Genomic DNA, 27,242 nt, shown 5'->3' on the forward strand with positions numbered 1-27,242 from the left:
TGGAGGTCCCTTCCAATTCTATGATTCTAGTATTATGGGAGAAGATTATGGGATTTCATTACCCTGGGATCCATGTGAATTTGCTATGAATCACAATCAACATATGGTAATTTACATAAAAACGAAAGACATACAAATGATTTAAATTTGCTTAAACTTCATCACGGTTTCATGTTTATGATTTTGACCGTGTTCCAAGGTGATTTGCATCACCTTAATTTAATTTCATTCCGACTTTGATCCTGCTGGCTTTGCTTAAGAAATCAGATCAGAATGAGGCAACGTTCAGTTCATGCAGGGGGAAAACTTTCAAATAAATCCTCATTTGTTTTTCAAAGATCCCAGTGTCTATTAGTTCAGCTCTAACAACTTTCACCCAAGCCAGTGGTTTTTGAAATTTCCTGCTAGATCCCGGTTTATGGAGGTGGGGTGGACAAGATTCCCTCCAGCATCCTTCCCCTGGTAAGACACTTCAATAGGGCTGGAGGCAGGTCTATCCCAGAGGCTCTTGTGATGTCCCAGGAGCCTATAAGGGAGGGACTTTGGTTCAGTGGTAGAGCATTTGCTTGGCTTTCAGAAGGTAGGTGCATTAGAGCCATACATGACCTGAGACCAAGGTATCTGAAGCACCCTTTCCCCGTATGTTCCTGTACAGGAATTAAAACCACAGAGACTCTCTTGACTGTCATATTAGCTTAAGAAGCTCAGCTGGTGGGTATACGAGACATGGCCTTTTCGGTGACAGCCCCATGATTATTGAACAGCATCCCCAGGGATGTCCTCCTGGCCCCTCCCTGCTAAAGTTCAGGAGGCTGCTGAAGAGATTTTTTAAATTTAGGATTGCTTTTAGTTAACTTTTTTCCTTTGGCTCTAGGCATTTAAAACTTTGTTTAAATGTGTTTTTTAAAATCCATTTTGGGATTGTTTTTATTTTTCATATAAGCTGCCTCGAGTTCCTGTGAAGTAGAAAGGTGGCCAAAAAATGTTTGATTCCCCACTCCTCCTCCTGAAGCCAGCTGGGTGACCTTGGGTCAGTCACAGCTCTCTCAGAGCTCTCTCAGCCCCACCCCCCTCACAGGGTGATTGTTGTGGGAATAATAATAACATACTTTGCAAACAACTCTGAGTGGATGTTAAGTTGTCCTGAAGGGCAGTATATAAATTGAATGTTATTATTATTATTTACTTATTTAATTTATTTATTTCATTTATAGTCCGCCTTTCTCACTGAGACTCAAGGTGGATTACACAGTATGAAATTAGTACAATCAGTATCAAGGACGTTTCCACAAACAATGTCATAGGGTAAACAGACGCAAGTTTAAAAGACATAGCATTAGCAAGAATCCACTATAGAGTAGAAAAAATACTGAAACAGAACATAATCACTTCTAGGACTGACATTAGACAACATGGAGCACAGGTAGTACATAGGAGTACATATTTAAAGCAACAGATAATACGTAAGGCAATATAGTGATGAAGTCTACGGTCCCTAACTCATTAGCGAAGCATCTGAGACCCAATCCTTACAATACAGCCCTCCCATTTGAGTAAAAAGCCTTTTTGAATAGTTCGGTTTTGCATCGTTTGCAGAAAGCCAGGAGAGTGGGGGCTCTCCTGACCTCCTCAGGCAGGTCATTCCACAGGATAGGGGCCACCACAGAGAAAGCCCGTGTACGGGCTGCTGCTGATTTCACCCGTGTGCAGCCTGGCACCTGCAGGAGACCCTGTTCAGATGAGCGAAGCTGCTGTATTATTATTTTAAATAAATAAATAACAGCCCCTGATCCAATCTCCCCACCCCACATCTCCAATTAAAAAGGATCAGGAAATAGGTGATGTGCAAGAGTTCTACCTGAGAGTAACTGCCAGTTAGAGTAGACAATAATGACCTTGATGGACCAATGGACTGATTTGGTGTAAGCCTGCTTCATGTATTCTTGTATCTCTTGGTGGGAGAGGCACTTTGGGAGGCAGGAGATTGTGGCTCTTCCATGTAAACAAGGTTCTCCCTTGACATCCCTTCTATCAGGAACTGGGAGATTGTCCAAGAGTCACCTGAGATGCCATAATCTCCCATTTCCTGGGGAAATAGGGCACAACTTGTGCATGAAAAAGCCGTGCTTCCCAGCCTTACCCAGGTATCTTCCCACTCGTCAGGAAACAGGAGATTGCCCCAGAGGCATCTTTGATATTTTGGAGGCCTCTGGGACAACTTCTCATTTCCTAATAGAAATGAATTGATCAAATGTCTCTGATCGGCAGTGGTCCCTCTATACCTAAACTTTACCTACCACATTTTCCTACATGTTGCTAAGCCGAACCAGTCTCCTAACTTCCCAGGCCAACTTCATAACGTAGAAAACTAGCAAATATCTAACAAAATGGGCACTGAGAGACTTACACAATGAAAATAGAAAATAAGGAGCAAAATCTGGATTTGGCTTTAAAGAGATCCCTGTAGGGGAGACACCCCGGAACCGGCTTGGTGCGGAGCAAAGCATCCCGGGCCTGCATGGCAAAAGGACAAAAGGCTTGTGCCTGCATATTTTCGGGGAGAAAAGAGGTGTTATTTGCCTGTGCGAGTTCAGTCTTGCTTCAAATTCCAACAGTTACTCACTGAACAGAGATGATATTGTGGGAGATGCCGGCACGCTGGAGGTCTCACTTGACACAGAGAGCTCATGTGGGTACATTTTTTTTTAAAGAAAGAGATTGCAGCGCAACATCAGAAATTTATCCATGGGTGAGGTTCGAGAATCCCAAGTTTAGACATGTCCCTTGATTTCAAAGTCTGGTTAGTTTTAAGAATTAAAGATTGATGGCATGTTGGTAAAGAAGGGAAGGGTGGGGGAAGGCAGGCAGGTTAAGGGCTGCGTTTCACTGACGTGTTGAATTGGGAGGCTTGGAAGTTGTCTGTTTTGATGGTCTTTCTGCGACTGCAACGTCATGAGATTTCGCTTCCATCCAGTGCAGAATCAGGGCCATGTCTTGCCAAAGTTCATTCCTCCGGAAAGGAATACCTTGTGGTGTTTATGCACACCAAGATCATTTGAGAATGCAAAACCTGTGAGGATTTTGCAGGAAGGCTCTAGACTGAATGCACAGCAGCACTCGAGAGCAACTTAAAGCCATCTGAGTTGCAAGAGCTAAGCGCACCTCTCTTGTGAAATGTACCTGCCGAAATGCAAAAATGACACCCCGCTCTTTTAAGTCCATGAGAAGGGTACCCACAGGGCCCATTAACTCTGGGAATTTTGCTGCACACGCTTCGTTGGAATTACGAGAGTAGGTGGCCACTCTTGGTGAGGTTCATCTGTATGGCATCCCTGAGTAATTTTAGGGGGGCATCAGGTTAGGCTATTGGAGGTGCTCAGCTGGGAAGCAGGCTGCAGAAAGAGATGAGGCTACAGGAGTTTGGGGTCAGAGGCAAGATTGGCCACAGCCATACCATGGACAGCTCCAAAGGGCAGCCGGCGGCCCAGCTTGCCACTACAAGCATCAACATCCTTGGAGCTGACCCAGATGGCTGTTTTAAGCTCCGCCTTCCAGTGGAGAGAAGAACCAACTTAAAGGAGCTGTGTACCGTACTGGCCTTTGGCAGGCTCACTGCATTCTGCAGCTCTGTTGCTGCCCAAGACAAGGGTTGATGGAAAGGGGGCTGGGGCATTTCAAGAATCCTGCAATGCTGATTGCTGAATGAACTCTGCAAGGCCTTCTGACTTGCAGAGTTCATTCAGCCGTCTGCATTACAGGACTTGAGTCTGTCTGTGAGCTGTCTTTCTTATCGGAGGGGCTGTGGCTCATGGGCAGATCCCACCCTTTGCATACAGAAGGTCCCAAGTTCAATCCCTCGCATCTCCAGTGAAAGCATTTCAGGGCATTAGCAAAGACCATTCTCTGCCTCTGACCCTACAGAGCTACTGCCCCATCAGGGCAAAGACAGTGGACCAAAGATATAGTCCAGTATAAAGCAGCTTTAGATGTTCACATATAGGGCCCACAGTCACTCTACTCTTCTGCAGGTGGAGTTACCATGCTCCCCCATGGACAGCTTTGCAGGCTGCTTTGGAGACACAGACATCTTCCCTGTGACTTCTCCCCAAGAAAAGTCTCCTTCATTCTTTGAGTCACTACACAAGACTGGGACCATGAGAGATAGTGCAGTTGCCATTTCCCATACCAGACAATGGTATAAAACGTTACATTAGAATCATACATTTCCTCGTGTAGGGGGACCTTGGATTACCTGCATGGTGTAATTATTACAGCATTAGACTAGGATCTGAGCAACCCAGGTTTGAATACCTTTCTTTCTTTCTTTCTTTCTTTCTTTCTTTCTTTCTTTCTTTCTTTCTTTCTTTCTTTCTTTCTTTCTTTCTTTCTTTCTTTCGTTCGTTCGTTCGTTCGTTCGTTCGTTCGTTCGTTCGTTCGTTCGTTCGTTCGTTCGTTCGTTCGTTCGTTCGTTCGTTCGTTCTTCCGTTTGTTCTTCCGTTCATTCATTCGTTCGTTCATTCATAGTCTGCCTTTCTCACTGAGACTCAAGGCGGATTGCACAGTATGAAATTAGTACAGTCAATATCAAGGACATTTCCATAAACAAAGAGTGAGGTTGTAGAAAGCATTTTTTGCAGCCGCCTTAACTTGTTTTTCTCATAGTAGCACTGGATCCACCATGAAGATCATAGACCATGGCGGCCTTGGATCAGTTACTCTTTCTCAGCCAAACGTACCTTACAGGGCTGTGGTGGGGATAAAAAGGAGGCGGAGATAATGATTTTGTAATCTGCTTTTGGGTCTCCATTCAAGAGAAAAGCGGGGTTTAAATATCTAAATAAATATAATACCTCAAGGGCAAGGCATTTAATTGCAAGGACATGAAGAAACATGAACTCCAGGGATTCACGTAGGGCTGAGATGCTGGTCAAAGACAGGTGAACAGATCCCATGGCCAAACTAGGGCAACGACCGTCATTATTGTCTTGGCTCTGTAAAATCCTTTGCACCTGTGAAAGACCATTCTTGAGTGCCATCATTTGGGCACCCTTTAGAGTAACCTAGAAAAGAACTCCAGAAGTTCTTTGGTTCTTAAGTTATGATTGGAGAGGGTTTATGGCTCAGTGGCATACCGAAGGTCCCCGGTTCAGTCCCCAGCATCTCCAGTTAAAAGGACCAGGCAGCAGGTGAGAGGAAAGACCTCTACCGGAGGCCCTGGAGAGCTGCTGCCGGTCAGAGCAGACAATACTGACCTTGATGGACTGATGGTCTGATGCAATATAAGGCAGCTTCATATGTTCATATGATGGATGGGTATGGTGGGGAAACAGCCTGTAAGTTGAAGGTAAATGGGGAAGAGCAATGGTAGCACAGTCGTAGAGTGTTTATTTTGTCACAGACCACTGGACTTTAAGAACCAAGCCTGTCTACTCCATCTTCTGCATGGCCATCTGACAGTAATGCTGATCCTGTGAACCTGGGCAGATCATGAGAGGGAGGGCAGGAAGGGTCACATCGGTGATTAGTTCTCGCAGCCCCTTTTTATACACCTATGGTAATGCTGTTTACCACTTGGGGTCATGTAGTAATTTTCCTGCAAGTTTGGCTAGGGATCCTGATGGTGTTTTGCCATCTTCTGGGCATGGAGCAGGGGACACTGGGTGCGTGTGTGTGTGAGGGTGAAGTAGTTGTGAATTTCTGGCATTGTGCAGGGGGTTGGACTAGATGACCCTGGAGGTCCCTTCCAACCCTATGATTCTATGATCTACACACTGGATTCTGTTCTTTGGTCATGCTTGAATGTGACAAAAATGGAAGAGACAAGGAAACATCTACTACACACAGGAGATGCCATAAACCTAGAATGCCTTTAAAAAAAATTGCATTCTCGGATGATATAATCAGATAGCAAGGAAAGCCATGCCCAGTTTTGAATGATTTAAGATAGCCCTCTTCCCCAGTTTAGGAGCAACAGCTATTGGAGATCACAATAATCGCAAACACATTTTAAGACTGAGTTCAGGAGGCGGGGCCACCAACCATGTGACCATTTTTAATAGGTGCTGGAACTCCGTTCCACTGCATTCCTGCTGAAAAAAAGCCCTGATGCTACTAATACTATTATTGCTATTCATAGCGGTGGAGAGTGCCCTCAAGTCATAGCTGACTGATGGCGACCCCTGGTTGGGTTTTCATGGCAAGAGACTAACAGAGGTGCTTTGCTGTTACCTGCCTATGCAGCCCTGGTCTTTGTTGGAGGTCTCTCATCCAAGGCTGGCCTTGCTTTGCTTCTGAAATCTAACAAAATCGGGCTCACCTGGGCTATCCAGGTCAGGGGAGACAGCTAGGTAGATGGCACAGATTTATCCCAGGATGCCTGGGAGAAAGGTGGGTATATAAATATTTTAAATAAAATGTAAGGACAGTTACTTCACTGGCTGTTTGTCACCGGCACAAGTCTCTCTCTCTGTGTTGTATTTCTGCTAAACTGATGCTTTAACAGTGCAATCCTATGGAGAGTTACTCCAGTCTAAGCCCATTGAAGTCAATGCGCTTAAGCTGGAGTAACTCTCCATAGGATTGCACTGTAAATGTTCCATATTTGACTGCTTAACTAGCCAAGCCACTTTGGACTCCTCCAGTGATCAAGCCTTGACTTGGGAAGAGGGGAGAAATATTTGGTGTGAGCCGTAACCAGTTAATTGGTGCAATAAATCAGCACATTCTGGGAAAGGCAAGGATAAATGACTTATTCGGACAAGCACAGGATACATGGCAGATGAAACATTCTTCATTCTCATCTGCTCTGGCATTATTTTCCCTTGGTTTCCCCATTTTAGCATAGTGGCAATGGGGCTTCCCCATATTTTTCCTACCCCCAAACCTATGCCAACAATTCCCTCCCAAGCCACCAGGAGTTTTTTTTAAATTGGTAATTGACATATTGATACAACATGATGTCAGGTAGGTAGCTGCGTTGATCTCCAATAGAAGAGCAGGATTTGAGTCCAGTGGCACCTTAGAGACCAACAAGATTTTCAGGGTGTCCGCTTTTGAGAGTGAGAGCTCCCTTCTTCAGATACAAGCAGGAATGGAGATCCCTACACCCTTCCGGGTTGTATCTGATGAAGGGAGCTTTGACTTTCAAAAGCTCATACCCTGAAAATGTTGTTGGTCTCTGAGGTGCCCCTAGATTCGAATCCTGCAGGAATCCTAAAGGATGGGACAGCAGGATTTGAGTCCAGTGGCACCTCACAGACCAACAACATTTTCAGGGTCTGAGTCAAAGCTTCCTTCATCAGATACTGAACTCAACTGTTATATGAATATGTCAATTGTGGATTTTTAAAATAAATCCTTTTAGAAGCCACCTGGTGGAAATGGCCGCCTGGGGAACTGGGGGAATGAAGTAACATTGATGTGGGTGGGGCTGGGTAAGTCCAGAATTTCCTCCCCACAAGGCAGCCACCCTGTCTTTGCTGCGATATTCCCCCAAATATCGGACCAAAGCAGGTTTGGGAAAGATTGCAGGAAAGATGGGAGAACCCAGATGGTGCTTGAAAGCAGAGCAGAACCTATGCCCGGGCAAACAGCCCATGTTTAAGTGACACTCCATCATGCCAGTATCTTTGAAAGTTAGCTGAAGTGCCATAGCAAGCGCTCTCCAGACGTGCTCGTAGGTCTTATGTGCCGTCAAGTCACTTCCAACTTATGGCGACCCTATGAATTCACAACCTCCAAAAGGTCCTCTCCTTGCCAGCCTTGCTCAGATCTTGCAAACAGAGGGCTGCGGCTCTACAGATAAAACGTACAAACGCTATGTAAACAGCTCTGTTTGTCCTTTTCTCCCTTTCCATGCATGTGAGGCTTACACCCTCCAACCCCCAGTTCTGATTGCTTTAGACCCTTAGTTTCATTTGATTGCTTTAGTTTCTAAACCCCTGAGGTCTCGAGAGTGATGCAAGTAGCAGTGACCAATGCTTTTTATTTGATGGCTATGAGGTTTTCCCACAGTATTATCTGGCCCATAAATCTCAGCCAGAGATAGGTGGCTTGAGAGTCATCCTGTCTCAGTATCCTGCCAAGCGTTAGTTCCAGGAAGGTTTTCAATCTCTCCAGTTTCTGTTCTTTCCATGGGGAATAATTCTGAACTACCATGAACCATTGGTTGAAAGGGGCCTCGGTTGAAGAAGCTCAACAGGGACACAGAAAGACGCAGTGCTTTTGTGTACAAACCAATAAGGTGATGTTTGCTTGTTCCAACATGGCAGTGACTATCTATGTGGTCCCTCTATCGGTTCTGTGAAAAGACTTCTCCCCATGTGGCTTGGCTTCCTGGTGTTCCATGGTTGTCCAAGTCACCTGTGTGGTATATAAATATACCAAAAAGCCAGACCGCACAGGCAAAACTCTAACTGTATTCAGATGTTTTCACCAGAATTGTGCCTGAAAACAAATGCATTTCCCCCCCATAGAAACTAGTGTTCTGTTACAAGGCTGTGTTTTGAAACGTTCTCAAGTAGAACAAAACAATGTCCTAGATAGGGCGGTGTCCCCACTGGCTCCACCCTGGCTACACCCCAGTTGTCAGGTAACAATTGCACATTTTTGTGTAATGTTTAATCTAGGGTTGCCAACTTTGGGTTGAGAAATTTCTGGAGATTTGGGGGTGGAGCCAGGGGTGGGCAGGGTTTGGGGAGGGCAGGGACCTCAGCAGGGTATAATGCCATAGAACCCACCCTCCAAAGCAGGCATTTTCTGCAGGGGCACTGATCTCTGTAGTTTGGAGACCAGTTCCAGGAGATCTCCAGGTAGGGTTGCCAGCTTCAATTTGGGAAATTCCTGGAGACTTGGGGGGCAGAGCCTGGAGAGGGTGGGATTTGGGAAGGGGAAGAAACTCAGCAGGGTATAATGCCATAGAGTCCACCCTTGAAAGCAGCAATTTTCTTCAGCGGAACTGATCTCTGTGGCCTGGAGGTCAGTTGTAATCCAGGAGTTCTCCAGCCACCTCTTGGAGGTTAGGGTTGCCAACTCTGGGTTGGGAAATTGCTGGGGATTTGGGAAGATGGAACCTGGAGAGGGTGGGGTTTGGGGGGGGAGGAACCTCAATAGCATATAATGCCATAAAGTCCACCCACCAAAGCAGTCATTTTCTCCAGGCAATCTGACCTCCGAAGCCTGGAGATCAGTTGTAATCCTAGGAGATCTTCAGGACCCACCTGGAGGTTGGAAACCATTAGAAGTGCAAATGGAGGCGCTCAAGAAGAGATCTTATTAAAAGGGAGCCTGGAACAATTTGTGCAGGAGAGATCCACCTAGGGATATTTGATCAATGAAAACTCCATGTTCCGAGGGAGTAATCTTATAAAAACCAAAGGAAGTTTTAAAAACCTCCATGCCAGGTTTGTACGTCATTCAGGGGGTTCTGATTGCTCTCTGCGTGAAATAGGATGTAGAACTAGATGGACCCCTAGTCTGGCCCAGCCGGCTGCTGTACATTATTTTTTGCATAGTCCGAGCCACAATTTGATGCCCATTATCTTCAGAGCAAGGGCAGTCTGACTAGTTTGCCAGTCTTCTGGTGGCACCCCCAGGGGTGCCTGGGTTCTCCGCTTCTGTGGCCAGCTCATCCTGGGCCCAGTTGCTCCAGCAAATGCTTTCATGTCGCCTGGTGGGCAGACGCTTCCCAAGAGCATCAGACCCCATTTCCTCCGCCTTACTAAATCTAGGCCTGGCCCACTTGAGCTGTCTCCATCCCGGATCAAGCCGTGGAATGAGGGCAGTCTCTGTCAAGAGTATCCTTTGCTTGTTGACAAGCGGGGACTTGTTTAAACAAATAAACACCAAAAGCTAAAAGAAGAATGATGAGAAAGGGGGTGGGGGGGAGAGCCTTTAGAAAAAAAAGCAGAGTGCAAAGAAACCCAGAAGGATTTCCGTTTTTCTGCCAGTTTCGCAAGCAATCTGGCCCTTTAAGACGCCTGTAACTAGACACCTGGAGAAGTTGGGGAGAAGAGCGAACTGATGTATCCCTGTCTTGAAACTGCCAGTTGTTATTTTCTCTCTCTCTCTTTCTCCATCTCTCCCCCCTTTCCCTCCTCCCCCGTTTCCCTTCCTCCAGTCCCAGTTTAATTTGCTGAATAACAGCATGGATCACAGCACTGACAGCAGAGCCGCCTCTTCCAGCCCCTACAGCTCGGAGCACGCCTCCAACGTCCCAACGCTCTCGCCCTATTCTCAGCCCAGCTCCACCTTTGACACCATGTCCCCCGCGCCCGTCATCCCGTCCAACACCGATTACCCCGGGCCGCACCTCTTCGAAGTGACCTTCCAGCAGTCCAGCACAGCGAAGTCAGCCACCTGGACAGTAAGTTGCATGTCTCTTTCACTTCTCTGAAGCTGGCGGCCCAATGTGGGCTCTTTCACAGCTGGGGATCTGTCCCATTCCCCTGATAGGTTACGTTGCAGGGATTCAAAAAGAGTCCAGTAGCACCTTTAAGACTAACCAATTTTATAGTGGTTCTCGAAAGCTTATGCTACAATAAAATTGGTTAGTCTTAAAGGTGCTACTGGACTCTTTTTGATTTTGCTACTACAGACTAACACGGCTAACTCTTCTGGATCTATGACCATGGAAAGCATTGCAGGGATTGCATGTGTCGGTTTTATGCATTTCCCCCACCACTGTTGATATAGGAACTTTGGGACAGGGGAATGCTTCTAACCATCTCGACCTGATTTGCTCTCAAGGCGAGTTTAGCATAAAAGCTCGACTGTATTCATGGGGGAAGTCAATCGAGACAGGAGTGGTCCCTCCAACTGCAAGTTTTCAATGTGCACAATAAGTGTTTGCCAAAGGGGGCAGAGCTGTGATAGTCTGTTGCAGCCCCAAAACAAAGACGTGTGGAAGTCTAATGTGCTTAAATGCCCCAGCTGCTGATTATGTTGTATTTTCACTTTCACTGGGTAATCCACCTTGGATCTCAGTGAGAAAAGGTGTTGTTGCTGCTGCTGTTGTGATTCTACTCTGCTGTTTGTTCGCATTGATATATCTTTCTGCCAACCAAGGTTAACACTTCATGCATCTGATGAAGTAGATTCTGGCTCACAAATTAATAATAATAATAAATTCGTGAGCCAGAACCTACTCTATCAGATGGATGAAGTGTTAACCTCTGCTGGCAGAAGGATATATCAGTAAGAACGAACAGCGGAGTGGAAGGAAGAAGAATTATCACAAAGGGAGGCCAGAATAGGTAATGCCTTGTTGCATCTTCTGGTCTTTTGTTGTAATAACTCCCCTCCATTCACAAGAATTTCTGTCACAATACATCTAATAGTATTTAAGGTGCCCTGAGACTCTAATTTCTTTTCTACGTGATAGGTCAATAGTATAGCTATTGAACTCATTAGAGATTCTCTCTTCCTATCTATTTATCTCTCTGCCAAGTTATGGATTAAAATTTTATCCAAAATTGCTCAGAGCCAGCATCTATTTTATGCTCACAACAACCCTGTGAGGTAGGTTAGAGAAAGAGAGAGATGGATTAAAGTCACCCAGGGATCTGAGTTTATTCCTCTGTTCCCACTTATACCACACTGGCTCTCCAATCTATCTGTCTAATGAAAAGCCATGCCCACTGTTGCGTGGAAATTGGACCTACGCAGGGCACGGTTGTGCAGACAAATTCTGGCTTGATATCAGGACAGATGGACTCACATTCTAGCTGTACCTGAAGAAGTGAGCTGTGACTCACAGAAGCTCATACCCTACCAATAATTTTGTTAGTCTTATAGGTGCTACTGGACTCTTGCTCTTTTCAAATGCTGGCTTGGTTTTCAGTTCCTTAAGTAGAGTTCTGCGGGATTAAAAAAAACGAGCTACAACTCAGGATACCAGGAAAACTGACTTCTCATGCCCGACGCTGGAATCGCCAGGAGTAGCACATGAGTTTTTAGCCACCAACCCAGTGGTGTCCTGGGGTGCACTCCTTCACTTCCCTGCTAATGAAAAGCCACCATGTGCATGATGCACAGAGATGCACTGCCATGTAATGTTCAGCACAAGCCACATCCTCAGTGACTCAAGGTCATAAAGAGCAGGGAAGAGTTTGAGTCTCCAACTTACCCTGTGCTATCCTTTCAAGAAATGGTTGCCATTTGGGAAAGATATATGGGTCCTTTCCATTATACAAACTCTGCCCTCTGCCCTGGAGTGAGAGGCACAAGCCATGCAAGCACAGGTTCTGCAGAACGTGTCTTTTTGCACCATGTGCAAGCAAATACATGCACCCACATGTCATAAGTTGGGGCATTTTGCTAGCTGTTGAGAAATACAGTAATGTTCTGCATTTATTTTCCAGTGCTAGCCAAATGATACACACAAAACTCTCCTTTGGAAATCAGCCTTATATACTGGGTGAAGTATTAGAAGCGCGATTAAATCAAAGCCTGGTGTATGCTGCCTTGGAAGTAAAAGCCGTTGAGTCCAATCTGGCTTTCTTCCAAGTAAGTATGGGTAGCATAGCAGTTAATTCTCTCACCACAACCATGCATAATAAAAATTCCACAGGTTTTGCCCAAGGATATGATCCTGTGCATGTCTAAAGCCCCATGGCACACAGTGGAACTCACTTCTAAATAAATATACTTGGGCTTGGACTCGCTGTGTGCTGGATTGCAACCATTCCTGACCCTGTGCAATTGAGGCCGCACTTCTAGGGCCTTTTAGCTGCAATGCAGCTGCACTAAAATGCAATAGGATTTACTTGCAAGTAAAGGAACGGAGAGCCAAAACATCTGAAATCTACAGTCATCCCTGGATTGTATCAACAACTCAGCAACCCAAGCTCATTATGTTTATTCATGTGTCCATTTTGGAAAAGTGCATCATCCACTTGCAGTTTCATAGATGCCACCGAAGGTCAGCCTCCAACCTGTCCTAGCTGGCATCAGATTTGCTAGATCAAGTCAGAACACTCAAATTGCCACTAGATTGTCAAAGAGCAGAACTCAAGATGTCACCTGAACAAATGAAACAACAACCCTGAGAGTTGCAGGCACTTAGGGCCAAGCTACAAGTGACGCTTGACACTAGTTGGACACTTGTCAGCTCCCCTCAAGTTTTGATGGGAAATGTAGGCATCCTGGTCTTGCAGCTTGGCTCTCCGACTGCTGTGCAACGGACTTTTCAACTGTCACTTGTCCAACATTCCGCCAAGCTGCCTACATTTCCCATCAAAACTTGAGGGAAGCTGACAAGTGTCCAACTAGTGTCATTCGTCACTTGTAGTCTGGCCCTTAGGAGGAGTGGGGAAGAGAAACAGTGTGGCGCAGAAGAGCAACATGGGGAGGGAGGTACTTAGCCCCCCCCAGTTGCTTTTTGGCTGCAACTGCATTTATTCAATAAATTGAATAAATAAATAAATAAACTCCTTTCCCACCATGCTGCTCCCTCCACATGGACAATGCACTGTTCAGTACAGCTATTTTGCTGCTAAGTATTGCTTGCAAACATGCATCTAGGTGACGTATTGGGTCCTACTCTTTGACAATCTAGTGACAATTTGGGTGTTATGCCTTGATCTGGCAAAGCGACACCTGTTGGAGGTTGACCATGGCATGTTTGCCAGGAAACACAGCCAATGAATCTCGCAACTCCTTCGGAACTTAAGAGATCTCTTGTGGCAGAAGCTTTTGTGCACTAGATGCATCTGATGAAGTGGGCTCTGGCTTCATGCCCCCCTAATTTGCTGGCCTTTCTGGTGCCAATTTCTTGTTTCTGAGTCAACGAGGAGCCTCGGCATGTGTTCGTCAAGTGTAGGGAGATGCAATGTTAGCTGGGAAGGGTAGTTTAAAAAGACAGAGCTGTGGAGGTCGCTCCTCAGGGGGTTTGTTAATTTCCTCTTTGCCTCCCTGAAGGTTCTGCCAATTTTACCTCTCCAGTCTAAAACTATGTGGGATGGCAACTAGAAGGCATCGAGGAATGGGATTGGGCTGGAGCTGCCTTCCAGAGCCGCGCTTGGACCTGGAGAGGTTCTAATGGGCTGAAGTTTCCCTTCTGGCATTTCACAGCCCCTTCACACAGCTCCAGTGTATAGCAAAGCCTTTGCCCTGCTGCTGGTGCTCTGTCTTTTTAAACTACCCTTCCCAGCTAACATTGCATCTCCTTACACATGTTCTTCATGTGTCAGATATCTCATGTAGAGAGATTCAAGGGCTATGAAGCTTGGAACGTTCGCAAGGATTTGTGCGGCATGTATGTGTGTAACATTATTTCTGTCCCTGATTGAAGGATCTCTGGCAAATAAGTGTCTGTTTTCAATCTCTCCCTGCCATGCATGCACACACATAGAGCACAGCCGCTGTAAATGTCCTGGGTTCATGGGTGATACCCTCCATATTCAGAAGCAGGGTACCTTTTATTACCAGATGCCTGGGGCAAGCGTGAGATTACTTTCTCCATTTTACTCTTCTGTGATCGGTGGCCTAGGTGAATAGAGGATGCTTTAATTCTTATTTTACCTCCACAAACACATAAACACACCCACCCACACACACAAACACCCTCTGTGCGTACACGAGAAGCCCATTTTGGGTGCTAAAGCCGATTTTACTGACCTTCCCCCTTAGACCCACTCCTCCTTAAATCAAACTTCTGTGATCAGAATGTTTAAATTCCTCCCCTCACCCTCCACCAAATTACAACCTCAGGCCCACCAGCACTCAGGAGTCCGCTCAATCAGTCGGACCACATTATAAAAGCAGAGGGTAAGTTTTCACTCCAAACCACTGGCGCTTCTTTACCTTATCAACTAGATAAAGCTTCAGGCTGGGGGTAAGAACCCTTGATAAAACAGCTATCAGTGAGAGATGCTTTGACGGTGCACGAAACATGCAGGAAGTGAAACTAGTTGCCTCGAGATTGCACATCAAAGGGATCGTCCCGTTTCCATCAAAAAATTCCCAGGAAACGAAGATGCTTTTCTGCTACTCCTCCCATCAAGTCTACATCAAGGTCAGAAGTTCCCAGAAATGCCTTGAGATTGTCTCAAAGAGAGACTTGCATGATATATAGAAGCTTACTAAGGCAGTCTGTATTTTTTTAAAAAAGAATTTTATTTAAAGAAAATAAAATAAAGTAAGCGCATAGCGTAAAAGTGATGCAGATTCTAAATTAGACATTAAATTAAAAGTTATACCATCTTATACAACCAGTAAGTATATAAACAGTACAGTTATAATAGTTTTGGGAGTAAAACAAGCAATATATTTCTTTGACCTGATAAACAAAACATTACATATTTGTTTTCCCTAAGTCTAAATACATAACATTTCTCCTTCTCTCTCCTTCCCTCCCTGCCTCTAAGCTTCTATGTCAATTGGTTTACCCTAAGTAACCGAAGAAATCCTTCCATTTTTTCCAAAACTTGGTCATCAGTCTATTTTGTAAGTAGGTAGTCAGTTTGGCCATTGAAGCATATTCGTGAATCTTATCTCTCCGCTTTGGGCGATCAGGACAAGCGTCGTTTTGCTAAGGCAGTATGTAGACACCCAAGCAAAACATGGATTGTTGAGTCCAAGGGTAAGCATCTGCAACCTATAGATTCTCTGTTCCTTCCGCTCTTCCCCTTGGCACAGCCAGGTGAGAGTGAAGACCTGCTGGTTTTGAATGAACTGTAATTTGTCGCGACACCCAACTTGGCCATTTCAATAAGCTGAGGTGAGATTTTCACCTTGACGCCAGGTTTCTAGTTTAGAAACTATAGCTTAGAATCTAAAGAGAGCCACCCTTGGCGATCCCAGGTTTGAATGCCCAGTCTGCCAGGGAAGCTCACTGGGTGACCTTATAACGGTCACTCTCTCTTTTAGCCTAACCTACCTCGCAGGGTTGTTGTGAGGCTATATGGGAGGAGAGGAGACAGATGTAAGCTGCTTCAGGAGAAAAGTGTAAATATCACAATACATTTTTAAAAATAGAATCTTGGTTTGTAGGCAAGGAAACAAGACACAATAGAATATATTTGGTTAATATACCAAATGTGGATGTTATAATAATTCAAACTTTGTGCAACGTTGGTGGCAGGATGGGGGAGGAAACATGAGAGCTTCCTAGCTGGTCCTTAGTCATATAAACCAAGATTTGTTTATAATGTCTGACACGGTCGGAACTGAGAAGGAACTGGTCCGGGTTTATGCCTCATGGACCTTCCAGCTAAAATGAATGTGGCCACTTTTCCACTGGTTTTTTTGCCTGTACCTTTAAAGGCAGCCTAACACGAAGCTATTTAGAGAGTGAAACTTTTCCAGTCACTTAACACCATGCAGGGAAAACTTTTAGTTGCTGTATTTGGGACTGTTCAGTTGGTCTTAAAAGACACGGGATGGAGTATGGCCTGGAAAAGAAGTAGCAACCCTTGTTGTAGTTAACAGATTAAGGATTGGAATAGACCGTCCCTCTTTGCTTTATTGATTTCTTGAGCTGTATTTTTTATTAATAACGGGTACGTGCATGTTTATGTGTTGCATAGGAGGTTTATGTGAGTCTCTTCATGTCTATGTTTGTGAATGTTTATGCAGAAAATATGGCATTTATAGTAGGAAATGAGCATTTGGGGCGAGTGTCAGTTCCCAAGGGATGGCCTTGTTAGATTGTAGCAGCAGAAAAATTGGGATGTCCAGAGGTACAAGTTTTATTTCAGCATAAGTTTTCAAGAGGCTGAGCTCACTTCATCAAATGCATGAGGTCCATCTCCATCGGGATGATTTATATAAACAATAGAAGGATGATATATGTGGAGGAGTTACAAAGCGAAGCTCATTCAAAAGGAGATCCAATCCAAAACGTAATCAGTTCACTTGGAGTGGGTGTGAGAAACACCCGACTGCTGTTAGATAGGCAAAACACACAAACTAGTTCAGGATGAAATAAGATAAGAAGAGACAATAGGAAGTTACAGAGGCAACCCTGAACTTCTGGGATGGGTGGAGTATACAAGATACTAGCTTCTGTAATGTGCTACGAATTCCAGGTCTCTACGAGTTGGATGTTAATGAACTCTAATTCTGTAGTTTTTCATTTGAAGTTTCTTAGTAAGAGAATGTAGGTTTTTATTCTTGCAGTGCAACCTGATTGATAGCAAAGAGGGGCATTCTGGTTTGAAAAACGGGGAAGGAAAAAATGGATCCCGGGGACTGTTTTTGCACATCGATGCTAGGAAATGCGTGCTGTTTTTCATGTACAAATGGTGGCAGTTGGGGGCCCTGGGGCTTTGTGCCATCGGATGTTGACACATTGGGAAGTAATGTAGCCGGTGGGCAGGAATTCAGAGTTGGCCTGAGAAATGTTGGTGCCTGAAGTAGGAAAAAAAAAATCCCTCGCCCTCCTTCTAGTTAACTAGTTAATCTGTCTAGGAATTTATTTTGTGCAAACCGCATCGAAACAAAACAGAGTTGGCACAAACTACTCTTGGCAATGAAGTGTTCATTGGCAATGAAGGGCATAACCTGGGTGGTGAGGTCTGCTTGTTAGCCTGTACGTGATGGTACCCAAGGAGGATTTCCCCCCTATGTGGAATGCAAGAAGCCCTTGGATTAAAAGAGGAAAAGCCATGGGCTACTCTGCTTATTCCATGCGCGACTCCTAGTGTTCCTGGAGTTCCCCTTTAATCCAGAGAAAAAGAAAACTGTTTTTCCTCCAGTTAAAAACGGGACGGAGCGATGGTTGCAGGAAAAGTATCCAGTTTTGCTTTCAAGACAGTGCGTGGCAGCTCACCATTACACGTCTCCCCCACCCCCTTTTTAGCCTGGAAGGAAAAGGTTTCCCTGTTTGGAGGGGGCAAACGGGCAAGATAGCAGCCCTGCTCTCAGAGCCAAGCTACAAGTGACGCCTTACACAGGTTGGACGCTTGTCAGCTTCCCTCAAGTTTTGATGGGAAATGTAGGCGTCCTGGTTTTACAGCTTGGCTCTCCATTACAGCTGCAAGACCAGGATGCCTACATTTCCCATCAAAACTTGAGGGAAGCTGACAAGTGTCCAACCTGTGTCAGGCGTCACTTGTAGCTTAGCTCTCAGATTCCACTGCAAAGCATCTCTGTGAACAAATCACTCCAGCTTGTTAAGCATCTGTTGTAACCAGGGCGGTTGAACAGATCAGGAGGTGTTTTTTTTTAAAGTACTGGCTGGGTGTTGCTGTTTATTTGCATGACTAGTGCATCGTCTGTCAATACATGTCTGTCTGTGTTGCTGTGTCTGCATGTGTCGGGCCATTTTGCGGTGCCACACGTGTGCCAGCATTCACTGCGCCCAATTGCTTCTCTTTGGTTTATTTTGGTCTCCTTATTTCCTTCTGTAATATGCATGAATGGTTGGTTTCCTATTACTATTTAGTCAAATTGTCTCTAGTAAAAGGTGAAAGATTTATGCTATCTGAAGAGAAACCAGAGTATATTATTTAGTCCCCCATTGTTCTGCCGTTCCTCCAAGAAGCTTGGGGCGGGGGGTCTCCTGCTGTCTCCTTTCCCAACTCCAGGTTGGGAAATTCCTGGAGATTTGGGGGTAGAGCCTGGAAATAGTATGGACTTTGAGGAGGGGAAGGAGTTTAGCAGGGCATAATGCCATACAGCCCACCTTCCAAAGCAGTCATTCTCTCCAAAGGAACTGATCTCGGTTGCTTGGAGATCACTTGTAATTCCAGGAGATCTCCAGGCCCCACCTGGGGGTTGGCAACATTAGCCGTATGCTTACAACAACCCTGTGAGGTAGGTGAGGCTGAGAGATGGTGACTGGTCCAAGGTCACCAGGGCAGCTTCACAGTGAGCACGCTACTCCAACAAGGAGCAGTCCAAGGTGCTGCGTCTGTTTTCGTGACACTAGAGTCAAATGAAGGTGTCAGCGGTGAACTGGCCGGCTGTGCCTAAGCCAGGCTGGGGCTGTGAATGGCCATCCCTAGAACCGGGGTGGGTAGCCTCCAAGCTACAGTCCTTAGAGCTAGAGGCTGAAGCTGGGGGGAACTTCCTGAAGGCCCCCTTTATTTATTTAGTTATTTATTTATTTATTATTAGATTTTTAGTCCGCCCTCCCTGCCAGGCAGGCTATAGCAGCACCGGAGACCCTGTTGGGACTCCATCTGCCTATCTGCCCGGAGAGGCTCATAAGAAACCAGCAGTGTCTCGTAGAAAAGCTTAGTGGCTGAGAATTCAGCAGGTTTGGGGCTAAGGCCCCGTCCTTAGGGTTGCCGGCTCTAGACTGGGAAATTCCTGGAGACTTGAGGGATGGAGCCTAGAGAGGGTGGGGTCTGGGATGGGGCGGGACCTCAGCTGGGTATCATATCATAAAGTCCACCCTCCAAAGCAGCCATTTTCGCAAGGGAACTGATCTCTGTAGTGTGGACATCAGTTGTAATTCTGTGAGATCTCCGGGCACCACCTGGAAGTTGGCTACCCTATAGGGTGATAGCAAGCCAAGGTTCCTTCCCAACCTAGTTTTATAGGTCAATCTGAAAGTTTCAAAATGCCTGCCAATTGTAAACCAATACAATACAGGCCAATCCCAAAGCCTCATGCTACCTGCAGAATGCAGACTGGATGAATTGCATCAGACCTCTCCATTCGTTGTGCTTTTATTCTACTGTTCCTCAAAGGAGCTCAGAGCAACATTCAAAGTTTTCCTCCATTATATCCTCACAACAGCCTTTTGAGGTAGATTAAGCTGAGTGCATGCAACTGGCCCAAGATAACCTAAGCAGCTTTCATAGCTAGGTGAGAATTTAAACCTGATGCTAAGAGTCTCACTACGTGAGATGCCTTGGTGCATGTTCGTCAAGTGTAGTGAGATGCAATGTTAGCTGGGAAGTGTAGTTTAAAAAGACAGAGCCAGCGGAGATCGTTCCTCAGGAGGTTTGTTAATTTTATCTTTGCCTGCCGAAAGGCTCTGTCAATTTCACCTCTCCAGTCTAAAAATGTGTGGGATGGCAACCAGAGGGCAACGAGGAATGGAAATGGGCTGGAGCTGCCTTCCAGAGCCAGGGTTCTAATGGGCTGAAATTTCCCATCCGGCATTTCACAACCCCTTCGCACAGCTCCAGTGTAGAGCAAAGCCTTTGCCCTGCTGCCGGCTCTGTCTTATTAAACTACCCTTCCCGGCTAGCATTGCATCTCTCGACACATGTTCTTCACGTGTCAGCTGTCTCGTGTAGAGAGACTCTTAGACCAAAGCTGTAATCGTTATCCTACACTGCCCTGTTTAGGATTCAGTCACAGGCCTCCACCCATTATCAGAGCAAATGCAACAGAAGTCTTTGGGTCCCATGTGAGAATCTTCTGCAGAACATTAAAAACAAGGAACAAGGGACAAAGCGGGCAGGAGAAAAGGTTCATTCCATACCTTAGATCAACCCCCCACCCCCCACCCCGTGATTCATTTTCATAGCGGGTGGGAGGCCAGGGAAAGTTGGCTCTGGCACATGGCATGACAGAGCATGTCGGGAGTCCGCCAGCGTGCACAAACCTATCAGGCCGTCTGCATGCTGGAGCTGCCCAGACGTGCCGGAGCCGGGAGCTGGATTGCAGCTGCCGTCTCTCCTTCGTGCCCCTCTCGCCACACCAGCCAGCTGGTAACTGATGGATAATTAGTATTTTTCTCAAGTCCAATTTCAGCATCAACGGCTGGAGTGGCCACCGTCTCCCTTTTCAGAAACGCTCGGATGCTGGAAGTGTGAATAGAGCCTTTGGCTTCCCGGAGCTTGCAAACCGCAGAGGAGACTTGCGTGCTGGAGAGCGAATGCTCCGGTCTCCTCTGCAGGCAGGAGAACCAGTCTGCCGTTCGCAGGGGGGAAGCAAAAGGAAAGTAACACATTCTGGGTGGTATAGTCGCTCGAGTGCCCGACAAGCGTCGGAGAGACGCGGAGCTCACGGGGGGCCTGTGGGTCAGGTGCACACTCTTTCTCTGCCCAGCCTACCTTGTGAGGAGACCCATGGACGTGGTCCTGCGCTTCAGGAGCAAGGCCAGTGGCAAGGATTGGCATAGGGCACGCAACCTGGCCGAGGGCCTGGAGACCTATCCGCTGTCGTAAGGAAACTGGCCAGTTTGGTGGAGAGTTAGGCCTCCCTTTGGCCAGAGTCTGAAATGAATTGTGGGCAAATGAGAGCACACAGAGGGCATTTCCCAAAATCTCCCAATCAATGACAGATGTGCCTGGAGGAAGTGGAGTAAAGAGGGTTGCCAGGTCCCCTTACCCTCCCAGGTGGGACCCGAAACTCACCTTCCTCTTCCTCTTCCGCCACTTTGGGGTCAGGAAACAATTTCCCCCAGGCCAGTTTGGCTAGGGAATCCTGATGGTGTTACCATCTTCTGTGCATGGAGCAAAGTGCACCGGGTATGTGTATGTTGGGCGGGGGGAGGTAGTTGTGAATTTCCTGCATTGTGCAGGGGGTTGGACTAGATGACCCTAGAGATCCCTTCCAACTCTATGATTTGAAGGAAGGAAGGAAGGAAGGAAGGAAGGGCTCTCCTTCTTTGGATTTTTTTAAGCTAGATGGCCATCTGACAGCAATGGTGATTCTGTGAAGTTGGGCAGATCATGAGAGGGAGGGCAAAAAAGGTTACATCAGTACTTAGTTCTCACAGCCCCTTCGTACATGCCCAGGATAATGCCGATCGCCACTTTGGGGTCAGGATTCAGGAAGCAATTTTCCCCAGGCCAGTTTGGCTAGGGATCCTGACAGTATTTTGCCATCTTCTGGGCATGCAGTAAGGGTCACTGTGTGTGTGTAGGGGGGGAGATAGTTGTCCATTTCCTGCACTGTGCAGCGGGTTGGACTAGATGACCCTAGAAGTACCTTTCAACCCTATGATTCCAAGTATAGAGCAATGCGTCCCTCTAGTCCTTTTTCTAAGTGTTGCACTTACCCGTGATGCTAGGCCATTGTACTTGTTCTGGGGAGCCCTTAGACTCTTGTAAGGTGATTGAGAGAGAAGCTGGGACTGTAGCTCAGGGCAATATTTTGGCATGCACAAAGTGCCAGGTCCACTCTCATCTCCAGTTAAAAGGAACATCAGTAGTAAGTCTTTAAAAGACCTATTTTGCCTGACACTTTGAACAACTACGCTCCCTACCTGGTCTCGAAATTCCAGAAGAGCCTCCCTGAAAGAGAGCAAAACCCATCACTTTACTTTGCTTGCGGCGCATAGACCAAGGGCCTCCAACTGATAGCTTGTGAGCTACTGGTAGCTCTCCAGCTGTTGCATAGCAGTGCCTGGATCTCCTAGAAAACCCACAAAAAGGTGGCGGAAAGATCTGCTCAGGGGCTTTTTCAAGGTTTTATTCCCTAGGATTCTTCTTGGTGCTGATCACTTCATTTCAGTTGCTCTTCCTAGTCCATGTCCTGTCAATTGGGCCTAAAATGCTTTTCAGTGTCTGTTTCCCACGAAAGAGGGATGGTTCCAATCAGATATTAACATGTGGGGTGCTGTTGCAAGGTACTGGATGACCCCTTTTCCCTCCTGAATTGGTTTGCCAAAGCGTCCGGGTTACTGACTCAGACTGCAGGCAGGGGAAGCTCCCGAGAGGAAGACGAATCACAGTTCCAAGCTTCAGACACAGATTAGATAACCATCACAGCTTCTAGTCCAAAGAGGGTATTCCAGAGTCGAATCCACAGTAACAGGCCAGGGTCACAGACGAGGGGATCAGTTCCAAACACAACAGCAAGGTCAGTACTAAGCGGACTCCACACAGCCACTCCCTTTCCGGCTGCTTTTAACCCTCACAGTGCTCAGCTGCTTGTGCTATAGCAGGCACCTGCCAGCTGCCTCAGTCCTGCTCCTGCAAGCGCTCATCACTAACGATGCTGGGTCGGTGCTGTGCTGTTAGTCTGGCACTGCGCCTTCTGGCTTGGAGGGCTCTCCTAGCCCTTCTCTGACGGTGCTCTCAAGGCTCTGGTGACGAAGGGGGAGATCTGGCCTGCACCTGGCTTTCTGTTGCCAGCCCAGGGCTGGGAAGCTGAGGGACCGATGTGCTGGGACCGGCTGTGGATCTAGGTCAGAGAGCCAAGCTACAAGTGACTCCTGACACAGGTTGGACACTTGTCAGCTTCCCTCAAGTTTTGATGGGAAATGTAGGCATCCTGGTCTTGCAGCTGTAATGGAGAGCCAAGCTGTAAAACCAGGACGCCTACATTTCCCATCAAAACTTGCGGTAAGCTGACAAGTTTCCAGCCTGTGTAAGGCGTCACTTGTAGCTTGGCTCTGAGCCTTCAGAGACTGCCTCCTCCTGCAGTGCCTCTGCCACGGGCTGTGGATCTGGGCCAGGTCCGCCAGCTGCCTCTTCCTCAGAAGAGACCTCTGAGTCTCTCTGCTCTGCTGGGCCAGGTTGGTCCATAACACAAAGTGAACCAGAGGAATACTGGTGGGAAATATTGGAGTGGATCCAGCCATCCTTCAGCTTTCCTCCAGTGTAAGGCACCTTGAACGTAAGTGGTGGTTCCTCCTGCGGAAGAGCCACAAGTCGAGGGAACGCTTCTTAGACAGGAGGAAGGCTTCCATCTCTTCTCAATGGAGTGATAAGACAGGGGTAGGATCCACCCCATATTGGGAACAGAAAGTATTAAGAAGTATTTTAGGAACTTTGCACGGGGAAGAGATCATCCCTATAAGCACCCTTTCCCCCCAAGAGGTTGCATAGGGGAATATCACTACTTTTTCCTGCTTGAAGGAGCCATCGGTGCTTTTAAGATATCAGTAGCCATTGCGCCAATCTGATTGGCCTCTCAGATCTATTTGCATGGCTAGCAACCAACCCACTTCACATGAAGGAAGGGCAAAGACTCCCAGCCTTAACAGTCCAAGAAGCTAAGGGCCAAGCTACAAGTGACGAATGATGCTTGAACGGCAAGTGAACAGACTCCCATGTATTCCTCCCTGTTCACTTGCGCTCCACTTGATCACTACGTTGTTCAAGTGGAGTGCAAGTGAACAGGGAGGAATACACGTGAGTCTGTTCACTTGCCGTTCAAGAGTCATTCATCACTTGTAGCTTGGCTCTAAGTGTTGAAAAGAAATGGAGGTGAGAATAGCTAGAAAGCTGACTATTAAGAAGCCAGAACAGCAGGTTTGGGACAAGGCCCATTTCTCAGGATCTTGTCGCAAACTAAATCCCAAGCCTCTTGTCAATGGGCAAGCTTTCCCTGCATCTCTGTTTGAGATTTCCATCCTTTTGCTATTTGATCAGGGGAAAGGGGAGGAAAAAACCCAGAACCTCGCAGTAGGCATGTGTTCCTGTCTCTCAGGATCCGTCCTAACAGATTTGGCCAAGCTGGTTAACGGTATTTGCGGTTTGCAAGATTCTACATGTCCAAGGGAAATGACAGACACGTTATTATCACCTCTCCGCAGCTATCTGCCCAAACCTGCCTGGTGAAGGGGGTTCTGCAGCTGCTTGCTTGTGGAGCACAAGGAAATTAGCAGCCGGAGGCCCCACTTTTTCCCCCCTCGTCTTGCTCCCTCTTTCCAGGCTAGCGGCTTTCTTGGGATCCATTGACTGCAGCCCTGAACACGTCTGGAGCAGAGCACTAATAAGGGAGTGGAATGCAAAAAAGAAAAAGAAAGAAAAAAAAGAAAGGGAGGGGTGGATGGAGAATGAAAGGGGAGGACAGTAATAGTTGGGCAAATCATTTCCTTCAAGAAAGCAGGAAGAAGAACCCTCCCTGTGCCATGCAAGTCTAGACACTTCTGTGTCAAGAGCTGAGGATAAATAAGATTTTATCGGTTGGGATTCTGTTGGAACACATCCGCCTAGCGGTCCTGGAAAGAGCACGGAAAAGAAAGGCATGTTTCTTGGAAGGGTTCTTACAGGCAAGCAACAGCTGTGGTCTTTAGCTTTCCAGATTTGGGGCGGAAGGAGGGGGAACACTCGTGACATCTCTTTTTGTTTCTTGCTCTGAAAAATGACAAATCTTCATGATGGAGAAAGAGAGAGCTTGCAATAAGGTAGCGGCACAGATTTGATGGATGGATGGATGGATGGCAGAGTGGGAGATGAACTGATTTGCGGGATATAGCCCAATAATTTTCTTGTGCAAATTCCACTGGGTGCGACTGGAGATGGGCAAGGGGAAATTTACATGCAGAAGAACCATTTTAATTTTTATTGCCAAAGGGCTGCCAAGAGTCACCATGGACTTCCAGACCAAAAATACCTATGGGCACCCTCACCCATCCCCAGCCTAAGTGACATATGAAAGTATCTCCATGAGCTCCTAGAGAAATCCAAGACCCTTGAAATTTGACCCCCTGACTTCTCTCTCCCTTGTCAACCTTGCTAGGGAAAGGAATAGTGGAAGGGCTGTCTTTTCTGTGTATCTCTATGTTAAAAAATGAACGACCCGCACACAAAAAAGAGATGTCTCCTCTTAAAGATTAGCTACTCATTCTAGCAATGGCTTTCATGCACTAGAATCATGCGTGGAGAATTATCCTCAGTTGACGTGTCTGTATGAATGTAACACACATGGGAGGGGAAGCAAACAGTGTGGCCCAAAGACCATAAAATGACAGTAGTACAGTCTTTGTCGTTTCAATGTCAGGACCATTCACAAAAACAGGAACTGGATTTGCTATGCTAATTTACTACCTGTAGTAGGAGAACAATACCCCTGTGCACCATCTGGTCCTAAACAAACACAATCAAACTAGTGCTAAGGAAACACATCATACTACCCAAAATGCATTCTTTGCAAGTTTCCCCAAGTAGACTCAGAGACTGTCCAGGAAAGGAAAAGATAGTTTCAGGTGGGTGGCTGTGTTGGTTTGCCATAGAAGAGCAAGATTCTGGTTCAGTAGCACCTTAAAGACCAACTAGATTTCCAGGGTAGGAGCTTTCGAGAGTCAAAGCTCTCTAGATCATGCTAGAGAGCGTCCCAGCGGCTTTCCTTCTTCCCTGATCTCTTTTGTTCGCTGTGCCAGTATTATGGAACTCCATTTTGCAAATACCAGGGACAGCTCCTTTGACAATCAGCCAAAACAATGCAACGAAAGAAAAACAGACCGTCCACTGTAACATGCGTGAATCTGCCTGATGCTTTGTTACCGAAACAGCAGAGGTAGAAGAGGTGTTTGGGAGGGAGGAGGGAAAATAGTTAGTTGATTCATCGATTACAGACCTGCAGATCAACCATAAAAGGTGCCTCAATTAACTGAAAAACCTTTTTAAAATAAATGCTATTTATTTTTAATATCATGATCTAAGTCCAGTAGCACCTTAAGACCTACAACATTTCCAGGGCATAAGCATAAGCTTCCTTAGCTTTGACTCTTGAAAACTTATGCCTTGGAAATGTTGTAGGTCTTTAAGGTGCTACTGGACTCAGATCTTGCTTTTCTACTACAGGCCAACACATCTGCCCACTGAAATCATTTACATATCCAATTCCATCTTAGAAGAGGCATTCTCCCCTTGTTCTCTCACAAGAGGGAATGCTTCTTCTACAATGATATGTGCTATGGCGCATGCTTGCTTTGCTTACAACCACTGCAGATTTTAAGTTCTGCCTCAGAGATATAAATAGGAAGGCCTATCTCCAGAACTCTGAGAGCCAAAACACACGTTAAGAAATACCTAGGTTCAGCACGTGTTCTCTTACCTCAAGGTTTGCCGGGATCTGTAGGCGTCCTGGAAGCTTAAAGTAGGCGTTCTGGAAGCTTAAAGATCTGTAGGTGTCCTGGAAGCTTAAAGTCCTGGAAGCTTAAAGGATCTGTAGGCGTCCTGGAAGCTTAAAGGCGTCCTGGAAGCTTAAAGCTTAAAATACAGGCGCCTGTATTTCCCTTCCCCTTTTTGCTGCTCTGTAAATGCTAAATTTTAAGCTTCCAGGATGCCTACAGATCCCGGCAAACCTTGAGGTAAGAGAACACGTGCTGAACCTAGGTATTTCTTAACGTGTGTTTTGGCTCTTAGTCTTTTAAAAAGAGAGGTCAGAATTCAGAGAACTTGATAAACAGATTATTATAGCATTATAATGCTATAATATTAGGTCAACTGCTAATTTAAGAAGCTCCCCCCCAAAAAAGCCCAGAGTGGGAAGTGAGAAATGGCCATTTCAAGAGGAGTGGGGCAGAGAAAATGCCAGAGACAGCCCACCCCCCAAAAAACCCTGGAAGTTTTATCAGCAGCTGCCGCAGCAATGGGGAAACCACACACACTTATCTTTGTGTGGAAAACCTCCTAACATCATGGAAGAGGGAGAAAACCCCA

General features: G+C 46.3%; 1 protein-coding gene across 1 annotated transcript in view; it reads left to right on the forward strand.

Moving 5' to 3' along the window:
• The window catches only part of TP73 (tumor protein p73), a 64,376-nt gene that overhangs the window by 15,314 nt on the left and 21,820 nt on the right, over positions 1 to 27,242 (forward strand). The window contains exon 2 of the mRNA XM_055001253.1: positions 10,118 to 10,363. Coding sequence (XP_054857228.1) covers positions 10,118 to 10,363 — 246 coding nt within the window. The remainder of the gene's footprint in view (positions 1 to 10,117; positions 10,364 to 27,242) is intronic.

The sequence above is a fragment of the Eublepharis macularius genome, chromosome 17, assembly GCF_028583425.1.
Source record: "Eublepharis macularius isolate TG4126 chromosome 17, MPM_Emac_v1.0, whole genome shotgun sequence".
Classification (NCBI taxonomy): domain Eukaryota; kingdom Metazoa; phylum Chordata; class Lepidosauria; order Squamata; family Eublepharidae; genus Eublepharis; species Eublepharis macularius.